We start from the raw sequence: 24,368 nt of genomic DNA, 5'->3' as shown, positions 1-24,368 counted from the left end.
TAGTTTATTTTAAAAAATAATTCAATCAAACTTTTGCTAGGGAATTAGTTCGAATTGCCGTAGAAAACAGTTTCATAAATTGTTGCATATTTTATATCAATTTAATTCAATTTTTGATAAAATATTTTCCTATATACACTGTGTCCACTTAAGTGCTATTATTATTATTACGGAATAAATTATAGTTTAAAAAAATTGAAAACAAGCTTTTAGCAATAATCAAAGTAAAAAACTAAAATCAAAAAATAATTTTAGGCATAAATATAAATTACTGATGGAAAAATTGATGTCACAATTATAAAAGCGTGGGGTGCTTTGTATGACATTTTAAAACTAACTTTAGTGTGATTCTCAATTCGGGGACTATCCGAATAATTTTTCCTATTTCTTAGAATTATTCACTGACTAGTACTTTCCTTCCTATTAATTCTTTTTCTCCATTTTCTTAATAAACTCTAAATGGCCCTATACGGTAAGTTGGACGGTAGTACCCGGGCACAGGATTCCAGACGATTTTATAACTGGAAGATTTTAAGATTGTAATTAACTAATCCTGAGATTTATGGGATTGCAAAGAATCCAATTAAAATCTGTACAAAACTATTGACTTAAACGAAGCGCATTCTCGTGTGAAATTTGGTTTGTACGATGATTAATTTATTATTATGTCACTTTCCGAAGAAAGTTTTCATGTAAAACATCAACGCCAACTTCAATATGTAGCTTCTTTTTTACCGCAAGACAATAATACAGCGCAATGCATCTTCGCCAACTAGTTGGAAAACCGCGGATGGATCTACCAAGGGATTACACATACTTTTGTTGTGAAAAGATTTCTTAAAAATAGGAATATCAGCAACAATATACACAGATATTGGCGGACATATAATGTATTAAGATATAGAAGTTTGCAGCAAATAGAAAATGAGGACTATTTTTTAACCAAATAATCGAAGCTTCCGGAAATGGTTTTTCCCATTATCAGAGATGATTGAAGTTAAAAATGGTTTCCTAGGTGTTGAAATAACTTTGGATTGTTCCATTTTGCGTATCAGGAATGATTATATATTATATGAGGTATAATGCCCAATGATACCTCATTTGGAGTCAAGGTTTAAGTTGTAACAATATAATAATTGAACGTCATTAAAAATATATAATTAATTTACTATTTGAAGTTGCCGCATAATCACCTACCACGTGGAGTACGTATGATGTGCATAATTTCAAATAATAAAATTTAATTACTAGCATGTGAAATTCATATGTTGAGGTAGCTTAGAGATCCGGCAGAAGAGTAATTGGATACGACAATTATATATGCTGAAACAGGCATATTTTAAATAACTCTACAAAAAATAAGTAAATCATAATGAGGCAGTGCTATATTGAGGTGTTATGGTGAAGTCTGGATCATTAAAACGGACATGAAACCCAGATTATTGACCTCACAAAAAAATTTCACTGCTCTATTATACAGCCTAATCGTTGTAAATTTGAATTAGGATTACCTCTTTTAAACGCAAGTATGTATTCAATCACTTCTGTTCAACTTGATTTTGATATATGGCTCTCTAGAATTCGAACTTGTAAATTTTCAGTTTGAGTCTCCATCCACTATATGTTATCGTGTAATTGGACTATTTTTTTCAATTGCAGGCTTTCATCGTTTCTTGACTTTGTCAATTAATCATTTTTCATTTATTTGTATAGCTATAACTGTACTTACCTGTATTTTTTCTTTTTCCATTCCAAACTGGATGACCTCATGTAACTTAATATCTTATATATAAAATATTTGTTTAGTTTAGGAATGTTGATGTTCGAAGGTGATGTAACGCATATCTATAAATATTTTACTTTGCGAATATTTTTACCACAATCAGTCATATTCTGTAAATAATAATAAACCGTCTTTCTTTGACAAGCTTTCATGCTTTGATTTTGAGGATAAAGTGTGTTATGAATAATATTTCAGTTTTAATTTTTGAAAAAAAAACAAAATCTCCCCCTTTATATTGAAATATTACTGATGTTTGTTTAAAAATAAGAGGCTTTAGTGGTGTGGACTCAAGCAATAATTCTAACGGCGTAGCTACTGGTATCTATAAAAATGTTTTGAAACTTTCCTAAACGTAGAAGTATTAAAAATTCTATGAATTAATAACTATCTAGGTCTTATAGAATTAGAAACTCACCTTTTTATCTTTAGAAACTGTCTAACGAAAATAAATTATCATTTATTATAAGGGACTGTCTTGTACAAAAACAAAAACATTTTTTAAGGAAACTTTATTTTCGTAATATTTTGATAAAATAATTTACAAACCATACAGTGTGGGAGGACTGAATGGAATTGTCAGTTAATCTACAATAATAATTATAGAAAATACTGAAACTCGTCAATTTTAGATTATAAATTGACTTTATTTGATATGTAAATAAGATTTCTACCTGGTGATATGATTTAATTTGGAAAACCAAATGTTATTCTTGATTCTATATTCAAACTATTTATAATTTAAATTTAATAATTATTCCAATAACTTCATTATTTATATAACTATTTATGACATTTGTAAAAATCTTTATGAAATTTTAGCTTTTCTCCTCAATCAAATATATTTAAACCAATTTGTATGACTAGGCCCATTTCGCACCAAGCCAGTCGCGTCAATCAAGTCGGACGCTTTTGAATTGAAAAGTCCCGCTTAATATAAAACCAGATTTACACATTCTCTTTATTTTAATGGTAAGTTAATATTTGCAATTCAAAAGCGTCCGAATTGACTGGACGCGAATGGACTAGACTGGATTGGTGCGAAATGGGTCTGTCTTACTGATGTATAATATTAATCATATCACTAATATTCTTTTCGAATATATCTATTGATTTCCTATCTGTTGTAATACATGCTTGGATAAAAATAGAAGCCCTTCTTTTTAAAATTATCCTTTTCACTCAATTTTTTCATATTTTTCTTCAACATTAAATTCATTTACATGATAATTCCAAGTTTCCTTGTTTCTTTGGAATATCTATTGTTACAGTATAAGTTCATTCATTCATGAAAATTATAGAATTATAACAATTATGCCTTCTCTCTTATTTTCTCTGTATCGCTTCTCTTTTTTTCCACTGTTTTTTAGCAAGTTCGATTTGAATATTTTTGGAATTTATTAATTACCTTCATTGCTATTTCTTTTATAATTATTTTCAACCTTTCCTATGTTTTTTAGACAGTTTTTTATTTATTTATCCATAAATTGTTTTACTTTTTAGACACAAAAATTTTTAAGAATTTGCATAAACACTAATAGCTTTGCAAGATAAAATTTTCAAAAATGTGTAGATTATGAATGTTGGATGAACGGAATCACAAAAAGGTGATAGATAGATAGAAAAATATTTGAGGTTTGCTCAGTAAAAAATTTTCGTAACGCCAGTCGTTGAATAAAATACACATTTTTCACAATTTTGTAGGAACTACTGGCACATTGTATCGAAATTTTATACGAATTTGTTTTGAAAGCTGATACATCTCAAGAATTTGTTTTTATGTCTGACTTTCCACACCTCTTTTATTTATTTTTTGAACCTACCTTTTTATATTCTCTTCTCTTGTCTTACTATTTCCATTTATTACTTCTTCATTTCTTTATACAAATTTCCTTTCCTTTTCTATAGGAAAATTAAATGTAAATAAACAAATTAAATAAACATAAAAAAGCTTATCCGAACTTACAAAGGATCATATTTATATGAAGAAATAAAAATGACTTTTGAAGTAGTGATAAATGAAAGTAGTTAGACGAGAGAAGATGATAAAAAAATCGGATAACGGAAATATGATTATGAGTAGGTATGTATAAACGGGGTGTCCCACGACGAGTTAAAACTATCTGTATATGGCAAAATACTTATAGTAAAATCATGAAAATTTCCACGTTTGTGTTTTCGGATACGATCTTTTCAACTAAAATATTTTCTGTAACTTTGCTATTTTAAATAAAACACCATGTATAATAATATATAATAAATTTTAGAATATTTTTCTCTAAACATTTTTCGAAAAACGCATACTTTTTGGGTTATTAATTTTATTGTAAAAATTTTGCCGTTGCGAACCCTATTTTGATACGAGGTTACCCTTAAAGATATGAAAATGGTTTCTATCCGGTTGCTTTTAGCAAGGTCAGACTTATTTGAATCTATGTTGAAAATTTTTTATTTTATACAGGGTGTGTATAAAAAGTGTTCAAAGTGTTTAATTTTATAAATATTAAATTTCTTTATTTTTCTAAATAGAGCCACCCGTTTTTTCTATTTTAATGCATTCAGAGATAAAAAATAAGAGGAATTGATGTATACTTTCCTATAACTAAACCTTACCGTTATCCGTATATTGAATGTTTTCTGTAAATGAAATAAAAAAGGATTTTTCTCTATCTTGTCAAGGCTTGTGAAAAAATCAAATCTCTCGTTCTCCCGATATGACGCCTTTAGATTTTTTTATTTGGGGTCAAATAAAACAAGAGGTTTACTCACAAGCCTTAACAAGTAGAGAAGATTTTGAGCTAAGAATTCGAAATTCCTTTAATTCCCTTTCTGTGATAAGCCGTGCGACGAATGAAGGCATACTGAGAAGGGTTGAAAAATGCATTAAAGTTCAAGGAAGCAATTTTGAACATGACTATTTTCCTTTGGCTTTTAATTTTCCATAAAATTTTGTAGCGTATCTTATTATTGTCACAAATGGTTTAATTCGATTAACTTTTGCTTAAAATGAACCGAATAGCTTCAAATTGTTAAGTATTCTTTTAACACGTGCGATTTCGATCGTGGTCTATCTGGATATCTTACTGCAAAGAAAGCACATGTTTTTGTCACAACTTTGCCATATTTATCATGTATTAAAAGCAAATCTACATAATCTTTTTTATTTCTTAGTGCTTGCATCAACGGGTGAAAATAAAATGAAAAAATTATTTATAAGGGTCCACAACGGTTAAATTTTTTACAAAAAAATTAATAACTCAAAAAGTGTGCATTTGTCGAAAAAAATTCTTAGACAAAAGTATAGTAAAACTTTACGTGGATTTCAAAGATGTATTAATATACAAGGTGATCCTTTCAAAATAACAAAGTTACAGTCGACTTTCAATAGGACCGGAAGTCGGCCACCTTTGAAAATTTTCATCATTTTACGATAAGTATTTTGCCATATACAGATAGTTTTAATTCGACGTGGGACACTCTATATAGATTTGGGGACTCTTATCCAACGGATCTATCAGGAAAATACATAGGAGTTATAGAAGAAGATTGGTTATCTAGAATCACAATAACAAAAATTTAAAATAATTTATTGAAATAATAATATGACACCAGTTAGAAGATCACTGTAAAAGACAAAGAGATGAAGGTATCTAATTATTTACGTAGAAAAGAAAAATCAATATAAATATCCAGCTTGCTACAAAAGAACGAAAAAAAAACAGATACAATGCTACTGAATGAAACAAGGAATCTTAAATTGATTAATGAGTATAAAGAATTGAAAGCCAAGATAAATTTAATGTAGAGTTACAAAATGGGTGAGCTTCTAGTCAGTATCATAGCATGTATACAAACGTAATGAGTAGATATGTTTTAAAAGATAATACTAATAATAAGACGAATATTACACATCAGTCAATTATACAAAATATACAAGAATATATAAGAAATTATACAAATATATAATGGGTAGAATGGAATCTAGTAAATTATTTATTGAATTCGAAATTTCTCTAGTATAATTTTATCATTGCTTTGTAGTACACTTGGAATATCATGACCTATTTCCACGTTTATTAGAATGGTATTTTCGGTATTGTGAGTTTTGACTCGCAAGAATTCATATTATTCAACTTCAAAAATTCAAATGTGAACTGAGCGAACTGTTATAATGACATATACATATATACATATATGTATGTAAAAGGAAGCAGTGTTCGTTCCGGCATCACATTTTGGATAATTTTCACTTTCTCTCCCTTCTACTAGATCGTGGGAGCCTAGCGTATTAACCATATGTATACAAGAAACAGTGGGCCCTATACTGAGAGACTGGTGTCGGTAAGGCAGAATTCTGTTAGAAGATCCCGCTAAATCCTCGAACTTGCACTCTATCAAACATAATCCTCTTTGACCCAGAAGGCTGTTGCCATTTCTCAGTCCTTTCCCAAAGGAAAGACATACTACGCCATTCTTACGCTTCGTTGACGACATTGTGACTACACTGTAAAAATCTGAAATATCGCTATTGTTTTTCTGGAATCGAATATTTTAGAATATAACATTACAATAGAATTGTAGTTTCAACCATATGGAAAAATTTTTTGTTAGTGGTTTTACGAAAAAAAGTTAGTCTTAATAAAAAGTTCTGCATAGTCCAAAAGTAGAAATGCAACCGTCAGATATCAATTTTTTAAAGAAGTTTCGTCAAAAAATTTGAATTTTGTCCAAAAGTAAAGTATGTTTATATTTTACAATTGAGAAATGGTATAAAGTAAAGTTGTTTTGAATTAAAATTTATATTCAAATGTGCAATTACAGCAATTTATTATGAAAATTCAGGTTTTGTGATTATTTATTTGATTATATCATTCCGTATTAATTATTCTGGGGGGTTAAAATTAAAGCAATCTAGGATGCCCTGTGACATATATCATAGTAAGTTGTTGTTTATAACATTACAATAAAAATGGCAAATTTACTAAATCGGGAAAAAGATTATTAATAATAATCTGTTAATTATTGGAGACAATTACAAAATACATAAAGAGGCCGCAAATATTTTTAATACTAGATATCCGCATAGAAACATTACGCATTCAACATTTATTACAAGAATTTCAAATAAATTCAAGGCTAGTGGAAGCATAGAAAGTAAATTTAAGAATAAACGCCGAAAACAGGTTGCCAATAAAGACCCTGAATTTGAGGTGAAGCTTTCTGACGTAGAAGATCCAAACTACTTCAGTAAGTATAGAAACAGTGGCAAATATTTTGAAAGGTAATAAATATCATGCATACAAACAGCAATTTGTACCCGTTTTTTAGAAGAACTATAATATTTTCCGACGAGGCAACATTTTCTTCAAACGGAACCGTCTGATCACTGGTGGTCTAATCCAAATTTAGTAATTAAAACCAATATTCCTTTAAAACGAACGTATGGTGTAGTGTGTACAAAAATAAATTATTTGGACCTTTTTTTTCGATATTCCTTGAATGTCGCACAATACTTACAATTATTAGAAAATCCAGTAATGATTTTTTGCACGACGAACGTATGACAATTTGGTTCCAACAAGATGGTGTTTCCATCCATAGTACGTTAGAGTACTCCTTGAAAATATGTATAATGGGAAGATGATTCGAAGGTATTCAGATATTTTCACTTTTACTTTTATTTACTTTTACTCCAAATATGATACAGACAGAAACAAGAGTTTGATAAAAGAACAAATGTTTACAAAGAGAAGGTGGATATGTCGAAGCTGTAGGACATTAAATTAAAATTTAATTATGTTTGTTTCTGTTTGATAAATATTCGTTGTATAGATTTTTCAATTTCTACAATAAATAATTATCATCCATCCCATACGTATGTAAATTCCAAGGTTGCTCAAAAGCAGTAATAAATAGAAAGGTAATCATATTTTTAACAAGTAAGAGAGATAAATTGTATGCAGCCAGAATAATTAATGCGGAATGATTAGTAAATAATCACCAAACCTGAATTTTCATAATTGTTATTCTTAATAAAGAGTTCTACATGGTCTAAAAGTTAAATTGCAACAACCAGATATCAATTTCTTAAAGTATACGAGGTTTGTCAACAAATTTGAATTTTGTCCAGGACTAACATTGTGAAAAATAAAGATAATATACTCTTGGGCAAAATTAACATTTTTTGACAAACCTCGTATACTTCTTTAAAAAATTGACATCTGCTGGTTGCAATTTAACTTTTAGATCATGTAGAACTTTTTATCAGGAATAACTTACCACTTATAAACAAGTGTTCCAAAAGTCAATCAATATTTATAAGAAAAATAAATTCTTCAAATTCCATATTATTATTTTGAAAACAGAAATACATTAATTCCGACAACAATTGAAATTCTTGATCAGATAATTATCCTCTGTACAAATTTTCTTTATTTTAATCGGATGTATAGCTTCCAAGCTATTATATAATAAAATGCTATCTCTAATAAAACTTTGTTTTAAAATTTGTCCATCATCATGTGTGGAATGAATAGGAAGATATTTTGTTGTACATACATTTTTAATATCACACTGAAAAAATAATCATAATAAAAGTACGAATAGGTCAAATCAATTCTCTCTCAGGTCCCTATTAACATACAAATTTCCTGGAAACACTACCGAGATAGTATCGATTTTGAGTTTAATGGTCTTCATAAAGCGATATATGCTCTTCTAGTAGCCTCTCTATTAAGATCTCTGCATATACAGATAGTTTAATCATCTTTTGTATTGGTTAAAATGATCAAATCACATGTAACCTAATTTAGGAAGTAGTAAATCAACTTTGTCAGTAATCCTTTTCAGCTTGTTATCACCATCAACTTCCGTAAAGCATACTTTTTCAGATACTGTTGATTGAATGGCGAATATATTCAAATGTGTCGACATATAAAAATTTTGGGTTCAACTTTTGGTAGTAGATTAGCCTCGAAGAATCATATCATTTGTGTGGTACGGACTTGAAAACATTGGATTACCTTAATCAATAAGGAGCTGATGAAATAATTCTGCTACAGGTGTCCAAATATATTGTTCGTTCGAAAATAGATTATTGGAGCTTTATTTACATATCAGCGAGCAAATCTGATTCAAAAACTAATTATGTTTACAATACAGCTCTACTATCTATCGTGAATTGAATCGACCCTCCCTATTGCTGAGATGTCAACTTAATCTCATGTGATACTATGGAACAGTTTCGGTACAACTTGAGAATCCTATTTATCCACTAAAGAATCGTTCATAATTTTAGCTTCAAATTCCAACCATTTCCAGTAATCCTGTCACCACTCATAACCCTTACTATCTGAAACAGTTTTTAATTCATCTCATTCAGTCCCCCTTGGATAAAGAATTAATCAAATTGAAACGAGGATTTCCAAATTATTAATTCCACTGATTATTATAAAATTCTGATTCGCATCTAAAATGAATTATTGATTGTCAGTAATTGTGAATTACTAGCTATATGTAAATAACTCAAATAAATAAGTTTCACTGTGGTTTAGTTTAACGCATGCATACGCCCTATTTTATATAAAGGAGAATAGTTTTGTGTAAATAACACCTCTGAGACAATTATATCGTATTGTAGCAAGTCTACCAAACAATGTTACAACGAAATGAATTATAGACCAGGAATAATTTTCCCACAATTTTCCATTGATTTTTATACGACAACGTATGTCCCAATAGTTTTCGCACAAGATATTTAAGCATTTATTTTTATATCTTTAATGAAACTTTCCTTATTTGCCATAATTAACGGCTTAGTAAATAATAAAATTAATAATTTAAACTAAATGGTGGGGCCCGTGCTCCTCAAATAGGTGCGATTCTAATCTTTTCTGTCTCAACGTTTATAAAACCAAATTCTTATTGTATAAAAATACGTAGAAGCCTTTTTTATTAAATAACACCACCGACGTTGATTATTTACTCGGACTAAACAGCAGGGACTTCTTTAAAAGATTAAAAATTCTGACTCTTCCTTCTTTATCCATATTTGAATCCGTTTGCCTAATTCGTAAGCACGCTTCTCCAATTTCAGATAAATCATTGCTCGGCTATCCACTTAGGAGCGCGGAGCACGACCTATATCTACCTATTCCACGTTCAGAATTAGTTAAGGCTCAATATTTTACAATGCAAAAAAATGCGCAATCATTTGCCAATTGAAATCAAATCGATGTCATCTTTTCCCGCATTCCGCAATAATTTAAGGGATTATTTACTTCTACTCTGTAAATAACTTCTACTCTAATAATAATATTTAATTCCGGGCATGTTCCATACTGGTTTAATTTTGCTATGGACTTTATTTACTTATTTTCATGTTTGTTTTGCTTTTGTTAACAAATTGTAACATTTTTCAGATAATAAAGTATTTCTTCATCTTCTCTCTAAGTGTAATTTTCTATAAACATCTTTGATTAGATCTTGGACGACTTGAATATCTATTTGGCGTATTTTTCTAAAAATACGATTTTCGGCTTGCCACCCACCATCACCCCATTTGTGCGAGATAAAAGTGCTAAAAAATCTTCAATTGAACGGACCTAAGGTGAATTAGGGGGGGTTATTTTGTTTTGGTACAAGAAGTATGTTATTTTGATATAGCAAATTTAGAGTTGCTCTTTCAAAATAGCAGCACGTTAAGCACGCTCAAAACACTATATCGTTTTCCAACTGATAATGAAGTACAAAATCAACTAATTTAGAGCTAAATTAGCTTCCCTTATCACTCCTAACCCACAGCATACCTCAGCAAACTTTATTAGCGTATTCTTAATATTTTACATTGTTAGCACACTCCTTTAAATATCGCGTATAAAAACCATCGTTTGCTTTAATTTCTGGATTGGTTAATGAGAGCATTCTGGTATTCGTGCTAATTGGTTTGGGGTATATTTAGGAAAGTTTTGTCCTTTTCGGTATTGTTTTCTCTCGATATGATACTTCTTGAGGTATGGTAATCACGTGCTAACTTTCTTACGGTAACCCCCACTCCTGTCTTTTGTTCTTCTTACCAGTCTTTCTGCTCTTCCTCGTTTAAAAACTCTTAATTATCCACTTATTAGGAGGTTCACATTCGGTAAAGTACGGTGCATGCTTCTATGTGAAATATTTTGGTTTTGTAAGTGAAAATTATGTCAGGCCTAGAGATCTGACATTTTTATGCAACTGTCATTTTGATATTGTATTATTACAACCTATCTTCAAACTCCTAAATTTAGCGCCAATGTTACATACGTTAATTCCACAATTATATATTGAAGAATCTCAATAATTGACCAATAATGTTCATCAATTTATATTATTGGAGCAAGTGACAATTAGTTACTCATTGCCAACATCATTACCTATTATTTGAGGATAATCAATGGAGCTGTTCTTTACTTCTTAAAAACCAAATAGTGATAATTACAATACTAAATAATGTAGCAGCCTGGTACGCGATTAACTCTAGAATGATGGCGGGCTTCTATTGAACATCCCATCCCATCTTTCAAGCCGAGTAATTCACTGTGATGGAATGTGGTTGGGTAATACGAAGTCGATGCCATAGAAGCACAGTAATTTTCCTCTTTCCAGAAAGCACTATAAGGGTCTAGCTGATGTTCTCTAGGCTTGTACTGGAGTGTCAAAAAGTAAAGTCCTACATGAATTAATGAGTGATAGCTGCAAAGTCCTAGGTGCCTGAGGACTTGGCCAACGAGAGCCATCATGAGGATTATTCGCTCGAAAGACTTGAATCAACAAAACTACTAGTAAACACAGATATCATTCTTGGTGTAGTAAAAAATGTAGCTATCATATCTCTAAGAGGTTCGCTTACAAAACAGTCTCTACGAAATTGGATGGAAACACCTGGTATAAGATCAATAGAGACTCATCTAGATGCACCTTTGACAGGTTTTGTTTGACTTTTGCATGGAGAACGAAGGAACTGCAGATTACGTTATTGGTGAGTGCCCAGCATGTGATAGATTCAAACCTATTTGCCATTGGCAAGTATTTTTTTCATATTTTCCATGTTATACTGTACTATTTTCTTTATCAGGTCTATCTAATTTTTGTTCGCTCTGCCATTATATTTATCTATTAGAATATGATTTTGATCAATTTCTTCGATTTTTCATCAAATTACCAAAATAGTTTTACATAGACTATCAAATATTGTTCCTCGTAGCTCAAGAATTTTTGAAAATTGTCACCATATTTCTCGGACTAAAAACCTTGACTCGAAGTGGCAAAGTGCAGCTTTAACCCCGAAGCGATGAAAGCGCGGCAACTATTCCTACAAAGATTATAACCATTTGTATCTCTTATATCATTCTAAGTGTTAATTCACTCCCTAGAAGTTATAGTTGTTTCCCCATCTAATTCCAGGACCCCCTGGATAATGGTGAATTTATAATCACCTATATATATGAACAGTATTGTGAACGAGAAAGTGTGGGGGCGAGAGAAGGTAATTTTCTGCATAGGATCTGTTTATAAGGTAATAATGTGGAAATATATTCCTGTACCCTCGCCCGTATATTACAGAGACCCTCTCGGGACCTATAAAAATCAAATTAAAGTTAAGCTGTTTCGATATGCAATTTATCCAGATGTTAAAGTTTTAATCCAAACGTTTTTTCCGCATACATGATAAAACTGTATAAAAATTTTTAAATACATTGAAAACGAGACGTGCCTCTAAATAAACATAAAATTATTATTTTTCAAATTTTGTTCATCAGTCTAGTATTATGCAAAGCAACGGGAGATCACATTGGAAACGCTTGTGATTATTGTGATAAAATACCAAAACAAAAGGGCATAGATAATAGGAAAAGGGATTTTATCTTTTTATTGATCATATAAAACACAATAATATCAAAAATTTAATATTCGTATTTACTACACTAACGAAAAGTATGCACCTCAAATAATTGCGGAAATAAATATTCAAATAATGATTAAATACATCGACCTTACTTTCAAAGGAGATACATGCGTAGCGTGACCTTTACAGTGATAGATATTCCAATTTCTTGTGAAATATCGTCAATTTATTTCCAAAAATAATTTAAAAATGGAATTAATTTTAAATGATTGTTTATATGTTGAACATAATCCCGTTGGAATAACACAAATAATGATAATGATAATGATCTAAATGATAACATTGGTCGTATGTAACCGAGTTAATAAATGATTTAGAATATCTTTCATACCACGCAAAGTATTTGCACATCTTTCAGAGTTTTCTTTTTATTGTGTTTTATTTTCTTTATCTGGTCCAACCATTGTGATATAACACAAGATTGGTACAAGATTTAAAAAATACTATGATGCTCGTTGGTGTTAATACTCAGAGATTCTTACAGATCTAATACTGCGTTATTTCAATACTATGTTGTTCAGATTAATATATTTTTTTGAATAACGAAAAAAAATCTTATGATTAGGCTGTTGTTTTCTAACCTCATATTGCTCTTCGTACGTTGTAACCTAGATGGAGACGGTTACTTACATCTGTGGGAGAACTACATGGTAACAATTCTAAAGCAACAACGACCTTGTGGAGCAAGAACATTTTTTCTTAATAAAGTGGCGCATTAGCAGATACAGCTGTACCGAAAAATTTTACTCTCTATCGATTTGAAAAAAAGACCTTGTGGAATAGTCAATCTGTTCTTTCGATTAAGTCTTTTAAGATTGTTTTCTGAGGTCATTTAAAATCGAAGTACTTGCAACATAATTCGATTTACATCAAAGAATCGTTAATTGACTCCAGATGTCCGTAATTTGAAATATACTTTCCATTGCGTGGAAGTAGAAACAGATCACTTAGCACAAAACGTACGATGAATGGTATTTCTTCAAAACTATCAATAAATTTGAGAGAAAATGATTGACGATTATATTTATAGAAAGATGTGGAAGAAGTATGGTTCGATAACCTTTGCAATTTAATTTTCTTAAGAGGCGAAGTTACGTCTAGAGGTCTTCTTACGTGTATTAGGCGTAGTTGCCTGTTTTATCCTTGCCTCCTATCCTGATTCAAGGTTGTCGCTCTACCTTTTTCTGATTCGGCCGGTACTCCTTCGGGCCAATGGGGATTTATCACGCGCTATTTTGATCATTCTGTTGTTATCCATACGACATTCCATTCCTTCTTTCTTGATAGAACCCATTCGTTGACGTCATCTATTTTGCATAACCTTTTCATGTTCTCACTTCTTTCCCTGTCCATTAGGGTTTTCCGGCTATCATGCACTTTGATCTTTGCTGTTCCTAGAGGTGTTATAAAAATATTATAATGAAATATGCCATTTTGAAATCAAGGTTGACGTATGTCACTACTTTTACAGGAAGTCTCTACCTCCAAAGTTATCTAAGTAACCATTTTTCGTTGGAACATAATTGATAATTGAATTATAAGAAGAAAAATATTGAATCGATTTATTAATTCGTCTTCTTCTTTTGGTTTTTTATTTTAACAAAACTCAAAAGAGTTCTACCTATCTGTAACATGATAGTTGCTACGATTAAAACTAGTTTAAATAAAATGTAAGTAATCAAAAGAAGTGCAGCTATAACATCTAAGGAGTAGTATTGGTAAAAAGGTACGTCTAGTGCTGGATTTCGCAGATGTTTTGCTCCTTTATGTCTAATCACATATTCTATCCACCACACGGCTTTCTCGACTCCTCCCATCGGTTGATCCAGTAGCAGATTTGCAATTTTGATGATATTGTCTTTATACCTGTGAATTTTACAAAAAAAAAATTACACAAAATACAAAATAACAGAAATCTTTCTTATTATCGCTACTGATTTTTTTGATATATTAGTAAAGGTTTCCTTATTTCATTGATATTATTCCCTTGATCATGCGAAAGGTACATATTTCAAGAGCATAAATTCTCGAAATAATTGTTCCTCATGTATTGAAGCTTATCTTTTCTCACGATCGACAGAAAGTATTGTAATAAAAAAATTCGTCCCAACGATGGTCGTTTTGTACATTTTTCTATTTCCAGCAAGATCCAAGAGTTACATGCTGCTAAATCTGATAGGCCATGAAGATGTTGATAGATAGAATTGTAAAAGCAAAAACTCGCGAATTGAAAGCGGCATATAGCACGCCGCATTGTCATAATATAGATTAAGGCTGTCGGTCAATTTTTTACATCTGTCTCTTCGCTAAGTTCTCTAATAGTCATTTGTCATACATCAACAAAGTCTGAACATAACTAAAGCTTCTTTTGTACTTTTATTAACTTGAAACAAAACTACCGAGCTCACAAGCGCAGAAAACAATTATTAACATTTTGATGATCGACTTTGATGGGCGTCTTAGGAAGAACTGAGTTACTTGTTTTCCATTGAGATCTTTTTTTGGCACTTCTTATCAACAAAGCTCTAATGTAGCTTTGTTCGAGGTTCAATTTTAAAACCGATTTCGAATCTGTTAGTGATCAATTTAAAAACCGTGTAAGAATATTGAGCTATGAGCAAAGGACCTAAACTTTTAATCCTCTAACGAAACTTGTAAACTCCTATAACTGATTCGTAATCAACTCTAATTTGATCGATGTGATCTAGGACCACGGAACTGTTACTACAGATTTAGAACTGAACTAACCATGAACACGCATGCGCCTCAGATCCGCGACAAAGCTATTACTGCATTGTAAAAGACCCAGAAAGACACATCAAATACTTTATCAGTAGAGCTACTTGTCTCAAGACATGAAACTCTAAGTACGACTAGTTGATATAGATGCAGCGTAAGAATTTGATTACAACTCGTATGTTGCTGAATTTGTTTTCACTCCATCTATATTGATTGTAACTACACTAGCCGATGTTGCAGTTTTTCAGTGTTTTCCGGTTAACCTTGTGAACTTGTTCATCAGTTAAATGGTCGATGACAAAGGATAATTCTCTTTTCTTTCCCTGTATTATACTTTACTCGTAGAGCAGCATGAACATACAAACGTAATTCGAAAGTATCCCAAGCAGAGAACACAAATCAGTCCCATTCAACCACAAAACCAACATCACTTCTGAAGACAATCACGATTGTTCAAGCTTCTCTTGGTATTAATTTTTATTTAATGCGAATAAGACATTATACTTTGGCGAAGACGTCATTGACAATAACCATCTCAACGGTGGAGTTATTAGTCTCTCTCAAAGATAGACAGGTTCCACCTCTAAGGACCTTATCTTTACCCCAAGTGATGTAATTCAAACAAGAGAAAATCAGTCATTATTTTTAAAAGCTATCAATAAATGGAACTCAATTTAGGATTATGGATACCTAAAAATTATCAAAAACTTACTTAGAATCATTAATTAGTTCGAATATTATCCTCTTGAATTCATCTTTATCAGGAAGTGGTTGGTGAGGTATTATTTTAGCAATACCCTTCAATTCCATTCTTTTTGCGTTAGCTTCCTGATCGCCAAATACGGGTAGCATGGCCATCGGTACATGATTGACAATGGCCTCTTCTAAAGATTGAATTCCTCCTTGTGTAATGAATAATTTCACGTTGGGATGTCCTAAAATGTTGTAATTTTTTACAAATAAAGAACCAAGCTCAGCAGATTTAGGTTAATAGTAATATATCTCGTACACCTGGAGTCACAATCTCAATGAAATTTACTGCTTCTACTTACTAAGTATATCTTGTTGTGGTACCCAAGAAATGAGTTTGATATTGTTCGGCAAGTTCGTCACTTCTTCAGATTCAAATTTCCATAAAATTTTGTATGGTAGTTCGCCCAAAGCTTCTTTGATTATTTCAATTTTCTTTTGCTCCAGATGTATGCTTTTGGAATTAGTTCCTAAGCTGAAATAAATACATCCTTCCGTCGCACTGTCCAAATACTCCTGCAAATCCTGAAATCAATAATTATATTGTTACTGCAAATAATAATTATTTCCACTCATTGTCAGATACGTGGTACGTACTTTCGCTAGGGGATTTGGAGGCTTCAGATCTATGGTAGAAGTAAAAGGAACAGTTGCTGGTCCAATATTGACGATATCATGAAAAACTGGATTAAAAGTTGTCAACAACAAGTCCACGTTATTGTATAATGCCCTAGGAGAGCTTATGTTTTGGCCAAAATAGTTTTTCAATATTTGATGTCTTATTGGACTCGTCCACATGAATGTCGATGCAAAATGAAAATAATGTATTAAAAGTGTTACAGCTCTTTGAATAAATCTGAAACGACTGTTTGCTAGCGATGTCAAATATTTTGGATTTATAAGTGGATAAGGAACGTTTCCCATGTAACTGTGTATCAAATCACTAGTTTTATCAACAGATATCAGTACACTAGGACACTTGTAATAATCAGCGAACGCTAAGAATTCTGGAAGAAAACTTTCAACGATCACCAAATCAAATTTCTTGTTATTTTCAAGAAGTTGCTTGATAGACTCTTTGGAAAAATATAGCTCCATTGTGGATTTCATAACGTTATTTTTTATGTTTTCTTCTGAGTAACCATTCAAAAATTCCTTTACGTCGATTTCTGTGATATTTTTGTATTCAGTATTTGAAGATGCATGAGGTGTTATAATAGTTATTTGATGACCTTTCAATGACAATTCTTGCCAAATCGGGCCTAATATTTTTTGATGTCTTTCTGAAGGTGTTGGCACAATAGCGAGAATAGTACTACCAATACTTTTGTTCACTAAATAAATAAAAAAAATGACCGTCGTTAAACTGTAACGAAACATTTTAGTTAAGTGTTATTAGTAGACTGGATAACTGTTGAATCAATATAAACAATTATTTTATATCTTAAGTATTTTATTTTTGATAAGACAATTTTAAACTGGAAAACCCGTCGATATGTAAAAAAAACAACAAAATGGATAACTCAGTACAATTCATTATATACCCCAAGTACATATAATTACTATGATTTTACCAAGCCATCGAACTGAAATTAATGATTTGAATTTTTTTTAGACCTTCATTGAAATCTTTTCGAAGGCAAAGGTAATTTCTCTATATCTTTAAAATAAAAAAAAACAACCTCGGTTCGACAACAATCGACACAAATTTTATTGTGAATTTCAAAAAACACACATGTGGCTCTGTATTTGCCTCCTAAGTTTGGAGCTGCAAACACGGATATTCAAGGATTATGTATTCCCATTTCTCTTGTATGGTGTAGACGCAATTGCGAGAGAAGCCTTCGAGGTATGGGCCTACCGCAAAATGCCGAGAATATCATTTATAGATTATATTACCAATGTAGATGTTTTGAGAAGAATGGAGGACGTAGAGATCCTTGGTGAAGTGAAAAGTAGGAAACTTCTTGGCAACATCATGAGTGATCCAAAATATGAATTCATGCAGCTCGTAACTCGTAACGAAAAAAATGTAGGGAAAAGTTACATTGAAAGGAGAAGAGTATCTTGGCAGAAAGGGTTCATAGGTACATCATCTGACTTATTTAGGTTCGCCGCTTCCAAAGTCAAAAAAGTTATGATGATAGCCAACATCCGAAATTCAGATGGTACTTGAAGAAGGGGAAGCAAAAATAAAATTCTCTATGTAGTGGAGTTGAAAATTATTGTTAGCATGCAATGTGATAATGGTAAAATAGTTAAAAAATGTTTATAATTTGTAAAAAACATTCAACGAGTAAATTAAATACTCCCCATTACATCAAAAGCATAGACTTTATTCTCCAATTATTCTTGCGCACATTACCACCATTTTTCAATAATTCTAGCATTATTACATTTTAATTAAGTATCCATAACTAACAACTTTACCCATCACGGATTTTTCAGTTTATTATTAGAAAGTGATAGTCTCTATATGAACAACTTTTCTTTACATTTCTTCAACTATTTTTTTACAATATACTTTCACTTTTTTTATCGTCAGCATCCATCATTTAAATTATTCTTGAAGATCAATCGTATCAAGATTTCAGGCAAAAATTTTGTTTTCATTTTGAACGGAATATGATTTTTTTTCATTACATATTTCTAAATAAGACTAAAATTATTTTTAGCCCAAAAATTCATAAGTTACTTTGAAAAGAATAGACTTTTTCATGCACGTCTCTAATGAGACTCGATCTACCAACTCTAGGAGTTTAAGCCGCGTTCACGAACCATTGAACTATCGAAACTATTTTTAAATCAAGTTAATTTATTCAAAAAGTTATTTTCCTAACAAGTGCGGAAAGTGATACTTTCCCGCACGCGACTGCAGTTGTCCCGAACGACGCGGAGCGGAGTTCGGGCAAGCGGTCAAGTGCGGGAAAGACACTTTACGCATGAGTTAGGAACATTATTTTTTCCACGACCGTATATACAAAAAAGTATACCAACCTATTTTTCTAAAATTATTTTATTCCAACAAACATAATAATATACAAAATTTATACAAAACTACAAAAATATAACTAAAAACTACTAATTATTATAAATATTAATATTGAAAACACAATTTGTTGCATTCTGTAGACTAGTAAGAATTGCCGGCCCAGTGGAGTTATTTGGTTTCAACTGGAAGGTAGACGACGTTGGTGAGGTTGGCATCGGTTGCAGGTCGCATAAAGATGACGATGACGGTGACGGCAACGGTTTTAAGTCATTTGTAGTACAGAGATTTTATTTGATATTTTTTTCTTCTGATTCTTGGAGTCCTCCAAGTAGCCCTCAGCGACAGTAGTAGACTTCCAGCCACCCAGCCACCCAGGCGTTTTAGGTTGGTTATTTCTTCGCCGGAGTCTGCTCGTTGTCGAAGAACGTCTGAAACTGTGTCCTGTATAACGTTCTGGATTAGGTAGGCGTAAATATGCGGCAATCTCTGCTGGCATCTTAGCAAAAATGTTTACGCCAACACATTGAACTGAGCATTTTCCATTCTTATAATGAATAAAAAATCGGCGGTGTGGAATGGTAGGTGGTCGTAAATCTGCGTACTTTCAAATAGGTTCCATCATTTATTTCTTCAGATAAAACAAATGATCTTAACGAATGATTTTTTGAATCAAAAATTTTCACAACAATTAGGTTGCCTTTATCTTGAATGTCGTCGACAGTGATATTTACAAGCTCGGATCTGTGGAGAGCGCCAGCCAGTGCAAAAATGGTACTCACTTTAATCATCAGTTATACCTCATCGGGAGCTAGCATAACCCTGGATATACCTTCTTTGGTAAAAACTTGTGCTTTCTGTGCTCGAAAACCAATATTTTTTTGTTTAAGAATCGACGTTAGCTCATGGAAGTTTCCTATATCCAAATTTTGTTTTATTTTTACTAAACTTTTTACCATCGAATAGCGGGGCCATAATGTATTAGATTTCAGAACCTTACTTAGGTCTGAAAAATACGCTAGAAATAATTCTTCCTTATAAGTTTTGGCCCCTTTCTCCTTACACCATATAACAAAATGGTCGTATTGCTTCTCATACCTTAGACTGGATTTGGCAGGTAACAGTTCGAAATTAGCTTCATTTGCAGCCTTCAAAATGGCTTCGGGAAGTTCTTCGTCGGACGAATCAATTAATATTATTGTATTGGATTCGGTTTAATGTGGTTTAATTTTGAAGAAGATTGTTCTTATTCGGTCACTCCCAAGACGTTTTGAACAACTTTGACGTTTTAGTAACAATTACACGCTTGGGTTGTCATAGCAACTGATATCAAACCCGGGTGGTTTGATAGTTGTTTCTCCTGTCAATTTCCCGCACTAGTGTGGGAAAGTGACACTTTCAAAACTAAAATGCATGCGGGAAAGTGAGTTAAAACGCACGGTCGTAGAAAAAATACTTTTATAAAATGATACAAATAGAAAAGAGAGCATTTTGTTCCATGTAAAAATTCCAGTTGAAAGCATGATAAACTTCTAGAGGAGTTGAAAAAAATGGAGTGAAGTGTTGATGAATATATTCAAGAAGACGATAATAGAGAAAACATTTCTGAATATTATGAAATGACATAATAACTGTGTACATCGTACTTGCTGATGAAGTAATCGATAACTAAGAGCGAAAAAATTTAGCAAATCGTGTAATAAAATCTGGAAAAGCAAGGATTATCCGAAATAAACTGATAGTTACTACTACAATATTGCTTGTAAACGAAACTAATAATATGTCATATAAGAAAGCGAGAGAGACAGGCCATTATTTGTACTAAATATTTGCTTTGCTATTATTCAACTGTTTACGGTATACTTTAGCTCATGCTTCAAAAAACTACTAATGGACATTACACTCAGTAAGGTGGTGAGTTTTATGGAGACCTCATAGCCGAAATGGTGAACAGTACTAGATAGACTTTTAGTTCAAGGCGCGTGGTTTGAATAATCTCTAATCTAATCTAATCTAATCTACAGGAGATCTAGTTATGAGATTTTTCTTAGGATGTAAATTATATATTTAATCATAGCCATCACGTGAAAAAAATCCAGCATTACTGGATAATTATGATAATTAAAAACTCGCTGCGTATTTGCATATTGAATTTGGTAGTATGTAAACAAACATCTTAACACAACACAAATCATGCAACATTTTGTCCATATACTAGATTGGTATTAAGTATAGAAATTTATTTACTTTAGACTTACCTTGGGTAGCGGTTTCGCAGGTAAAACATGAATGGCACCTCCAAAAGAAATAGTTGCAGGTCCAACTGGCTTGATATCATTGATAATAGGGTTTACATTTAACATAAGTAAGTCTATATCATAATATAAGTCTTCAATATAACGTACTGATTGTCCAAAATATTTTTCCAAAATTTTTCTTCTCGTCGGATAGCTTATGAATATTTTATAGAGGTGAAATAAATGATCGTAGAGAAAACTGACTAATCTTTCTTTAAAATTGAGTTTTCCGGCAACTATCGGCAACAACATGTCCGGATAAACAGCAGGATTCGTTGGATTACCTACATAGTTATAAACCATATTCGTTACTTCGAAAGATGCTATCATTATAGTGGGACATTGGAAATAATCACCAAATGTCAAATACTCTGGTAAGAGGGATTCCACTATCACAAGATCATAAATTGTCTCGTTTCTAATAGAAGGCAAAAGATATTTAGATAGTTGGTAATCTAATATAGAATCAAGAGTTTCGTGAGCCAAACTTATACTTTTAAATTTATTCACCTTGGGCAACTGAGAATAGAAAGATGACATTAAAGAATACGTTTCGTGCATGTCTATTTCCTTCAGGTTGTCCAGAGAGGGATCTTGAATGGGATTCGTCGTAGCCAGTGTTATTTGATGGCCGTTTGCTAATAATTCCTTCCATATCGGACGTAAGCTGATTTGATGACTATAAGCGGGAGTCGGAATCACCACAAGAATATTCGATGCATCAGATACTGTTATTATTGAAACTAATATTGGCACTAATAGTTCCACGAACATAACGAATAAACTGATGAGACGCAATACGAAAATTATTTTTTGACCTAATAATTCTATTATCTTAATAATTTCAAGTGCTCTAGCAATATGAATATAATCGATGATGAATGTATACTAATGTAAAACAAACTCGTGATTTCAAGTACATATTCCACAGGTGTTTCAGTTGTTCTACAGTAAACTGAAATGTCTCACATTTATACATATTAACGGATTAGCATATAACATTAGGCAGAAAATTCATTGAGTTGAAATAGAGAAAAGCTACTAATTCAACTTTAGAATTTTGATTTAAAAAAGAAATAAAAAGATAGAAATTTTTTTGATATGTATACATGTGTGTTAGTCGTTTCCAATTACTGAACCAGTAGGTTCATAGTGCATAGTTACATTGTGGGCGGCCAAGGGACCGTTGAGTACATAGGGCTTCAGATTTACCCGTCGTGCCCCACTTGACGTTACCAAAGGTCGATGTCCTTTGAGAAACCGATCAGGTATTTTCGCGTGAACATTTTGATATCATTATGTAAGCTGTGCGGCTTGTCCAAGTGCTTAAGCCGATGTCGTGTGTGTGCAGAGCATTGACGGATGACATGGTTTCCGGTTTTATCCTCCTCCAAGCACCAACGGTACTCCGGATCGTCTGTGATACCCATAGTGGGGTGATGGCGTCTTAGATAGCGGCGTCCGGTTTAAAGTCCGATCACTAGCTAGATTTCGCGCCTATTTAGTTAGAGTAGTTGTATGATATGAGACGCACAAGGTTCATCTATATGTGTCTTTGTTTACTTCATGCCAGGTGTCTCTATCCGTCTCTGCTTAGCCTCAATTGCTACCGTTGAGAGACGCGATAGCAACACTTTTAGCCATGGGTGAGTTTGCCGATCTCAGTTTGGCGAGTAAGCCCACTTCGTCGTTGCCTTTGTTGCCCGAGTGACCGTACAGCCAAACGAGGTGGATCTTGCAGAAATCACTCACCAAATTCTGTAAGATTTTCTAGCACTCCAGCACTAGCCTTTTTAACCATTATGATTTGTATGGCAGCTTCGCTTTTTGAGCAGAGTGTGTTCCTGTAGCGTCGATTAAGTATCGAACGTCAGCATTCCATCACAGCGAATGCCTCGTCTTGGAAGACGGTAGCGAAAAAGATTCGCTTATTTTGAGTGTCCTCCGTAGTTTGACGAATCCAACGTTACCCTTCTTCATATGTGTTATCGATCAAAATCTAAGCAAAATTGAGTTTAAAGCCATATTTAAATTCTTTTCGTTATATTAGTTATAATCAGAGTCATTAACTAAAAATTGTTATGATTCAATGCATATCCAGTAACTGAGTGGAAATGAGTAGAACGGCCATATTGTTTCTATCACTCAAGGGAAGCGCGCGAAATTTGAAAGTGTTAAACACATTTGAAATCATAAAACAAGTACGCAAACTAAGAGGATACAAAATGGGAAATAAAGAAGTCAAAATCCTGTGCTATGCAGACGATGCGGTACTGTTGGCGGAGAACGAGGACGATTTGCAAAGGCTACTGTACCAATTTAACAAAACAGCAAAAAAATTCAATATGATAATATCAGCGGCAAAGACAAAATCAATGGTCACTTCCAAGACACCGATCAGATGTAAGCTTGTGGTGGATAACAAAATAATACACCAGGAAATGAAATTTAAATATCTGGGAATCGAAATATATGGACACGGGGACGTGGAGACGGAAGTAAGAAATCCTATGCAGCAGAGACCCGACCTGAGACCTCTAAAACGAAACGGATATTGGAGACTACAGAAATGAAAATAGTTCGAAGAATAGCGGGAAGAACACTACTGGATAGAGAAAGGAGTGAAAACATAAGACGAACATGCGGAATAGATAATATCAATGACTGGGTACTGGATAGAAAGATAAAATGGAATGAGCACATTGACCGCATGACGGAAGAACGAATTGTGAAAATATCAAGGGACAAATCACCAGCAGGACAAAGAAGCATTGGAAGACCTAGGAAAAGATGGAGTGACAACCTCCCAGGTGACTGAGCAGAGGCAATGACGTGAAGAAAAACAGGCAATGATGCCTATACACAGCAGGAAGA

General features: G+C 32.4%; 1 protein-coding gene across 2 annotated transcripts; it reads right to left on the bottom strand.

Moving 5' to 3' along the window:
• Nucleotides 1–14,267: 14,267 nt before the first annotated feature.
• LOC130444300 (UDP-glycosyltransferase UGT5-like) lies at nucleotides 14,268–22,311 on the bottom strand. Of its 2 annotated transcripts, none has more exons than XM_056779374.1 (4): nucleotides 21,456–22,311; nucleotides 16,511–16,733; nucleotides 16,171–16,393; nucleotides 14,268–14,585 (listed from the first exon to the last, which is right to left on the bottom strand). In XM_056779374.1, the coding sequence occupies exons 1-4, from the start codon at nucleotides 22,266–22,268 to the stop codon at nucleotides 14,285–14,287; spliced, it is 1,560 nt and encodes a 519-aa protein (XP_056635352.1). In that variant the 5' UTR covers nucleotides 22,269–22,311; the 3' UTR covers nucleotides 14,268–14,284. The 2 variants fall into 2 exon arrangements, with proteins under 2 accessions (XP_056635352.1, XP_056635353.1); XM_056779375.1 differs by lacking the exon at nucleotides 21,456–22,311 and adding an exon at nucleotides 16,806–17,646.
• Nucleotides 22,312–24,368: the final 2,057 nt, after the last annotated feature.

Source organism: Diorhabda sublineata, chromosome 5 (genome assembly GCF_026230105.1).
Source record: "Diorhabda sublineata isolate icDioSubl1.1 chromosome 5, icDioSubl1.1, whole genome shotgun sequence".
Classification (NCBI taxonomy): Eukaryota; Metazoa; Arthropoda; class Insecta; order Coleoptera; family Chrysomelidae; genus Diorhabda; species Diorhabda sublineata.
Note: the sequence above shows the minus strand (reverse complement) of the source record. Positions and strands in the feature narration are given on the sequence as shown.

What these genes read in the sequence shown, in the direction of transcription:
- LOC130444300 (XM_056779374.1), bottom strand. Translation starts at nt 22,268, where the DNA reads ATGTTCGTGGAACTATTAGTGCCAATATTAGTTTCAATAATAACAGTA. An exon ending in CTGCGAAACCGCTACCCAAG is followed by an intron (nt 16,734 to 21,455) that starts GTAAGTCTAAAG and finishes TATTGATTTCAG; the next exon opens with GATTTGCAGGAGTATTTGGA. An exon ending in ACCACAACAAGATATACTTA is followed by an intron (nt 16,394 to 16,510) that starts GTAAGTAGAAGC and finishes ACAACATTTTAG; the next exon opens with GACATCCCAACGTGAAATTA.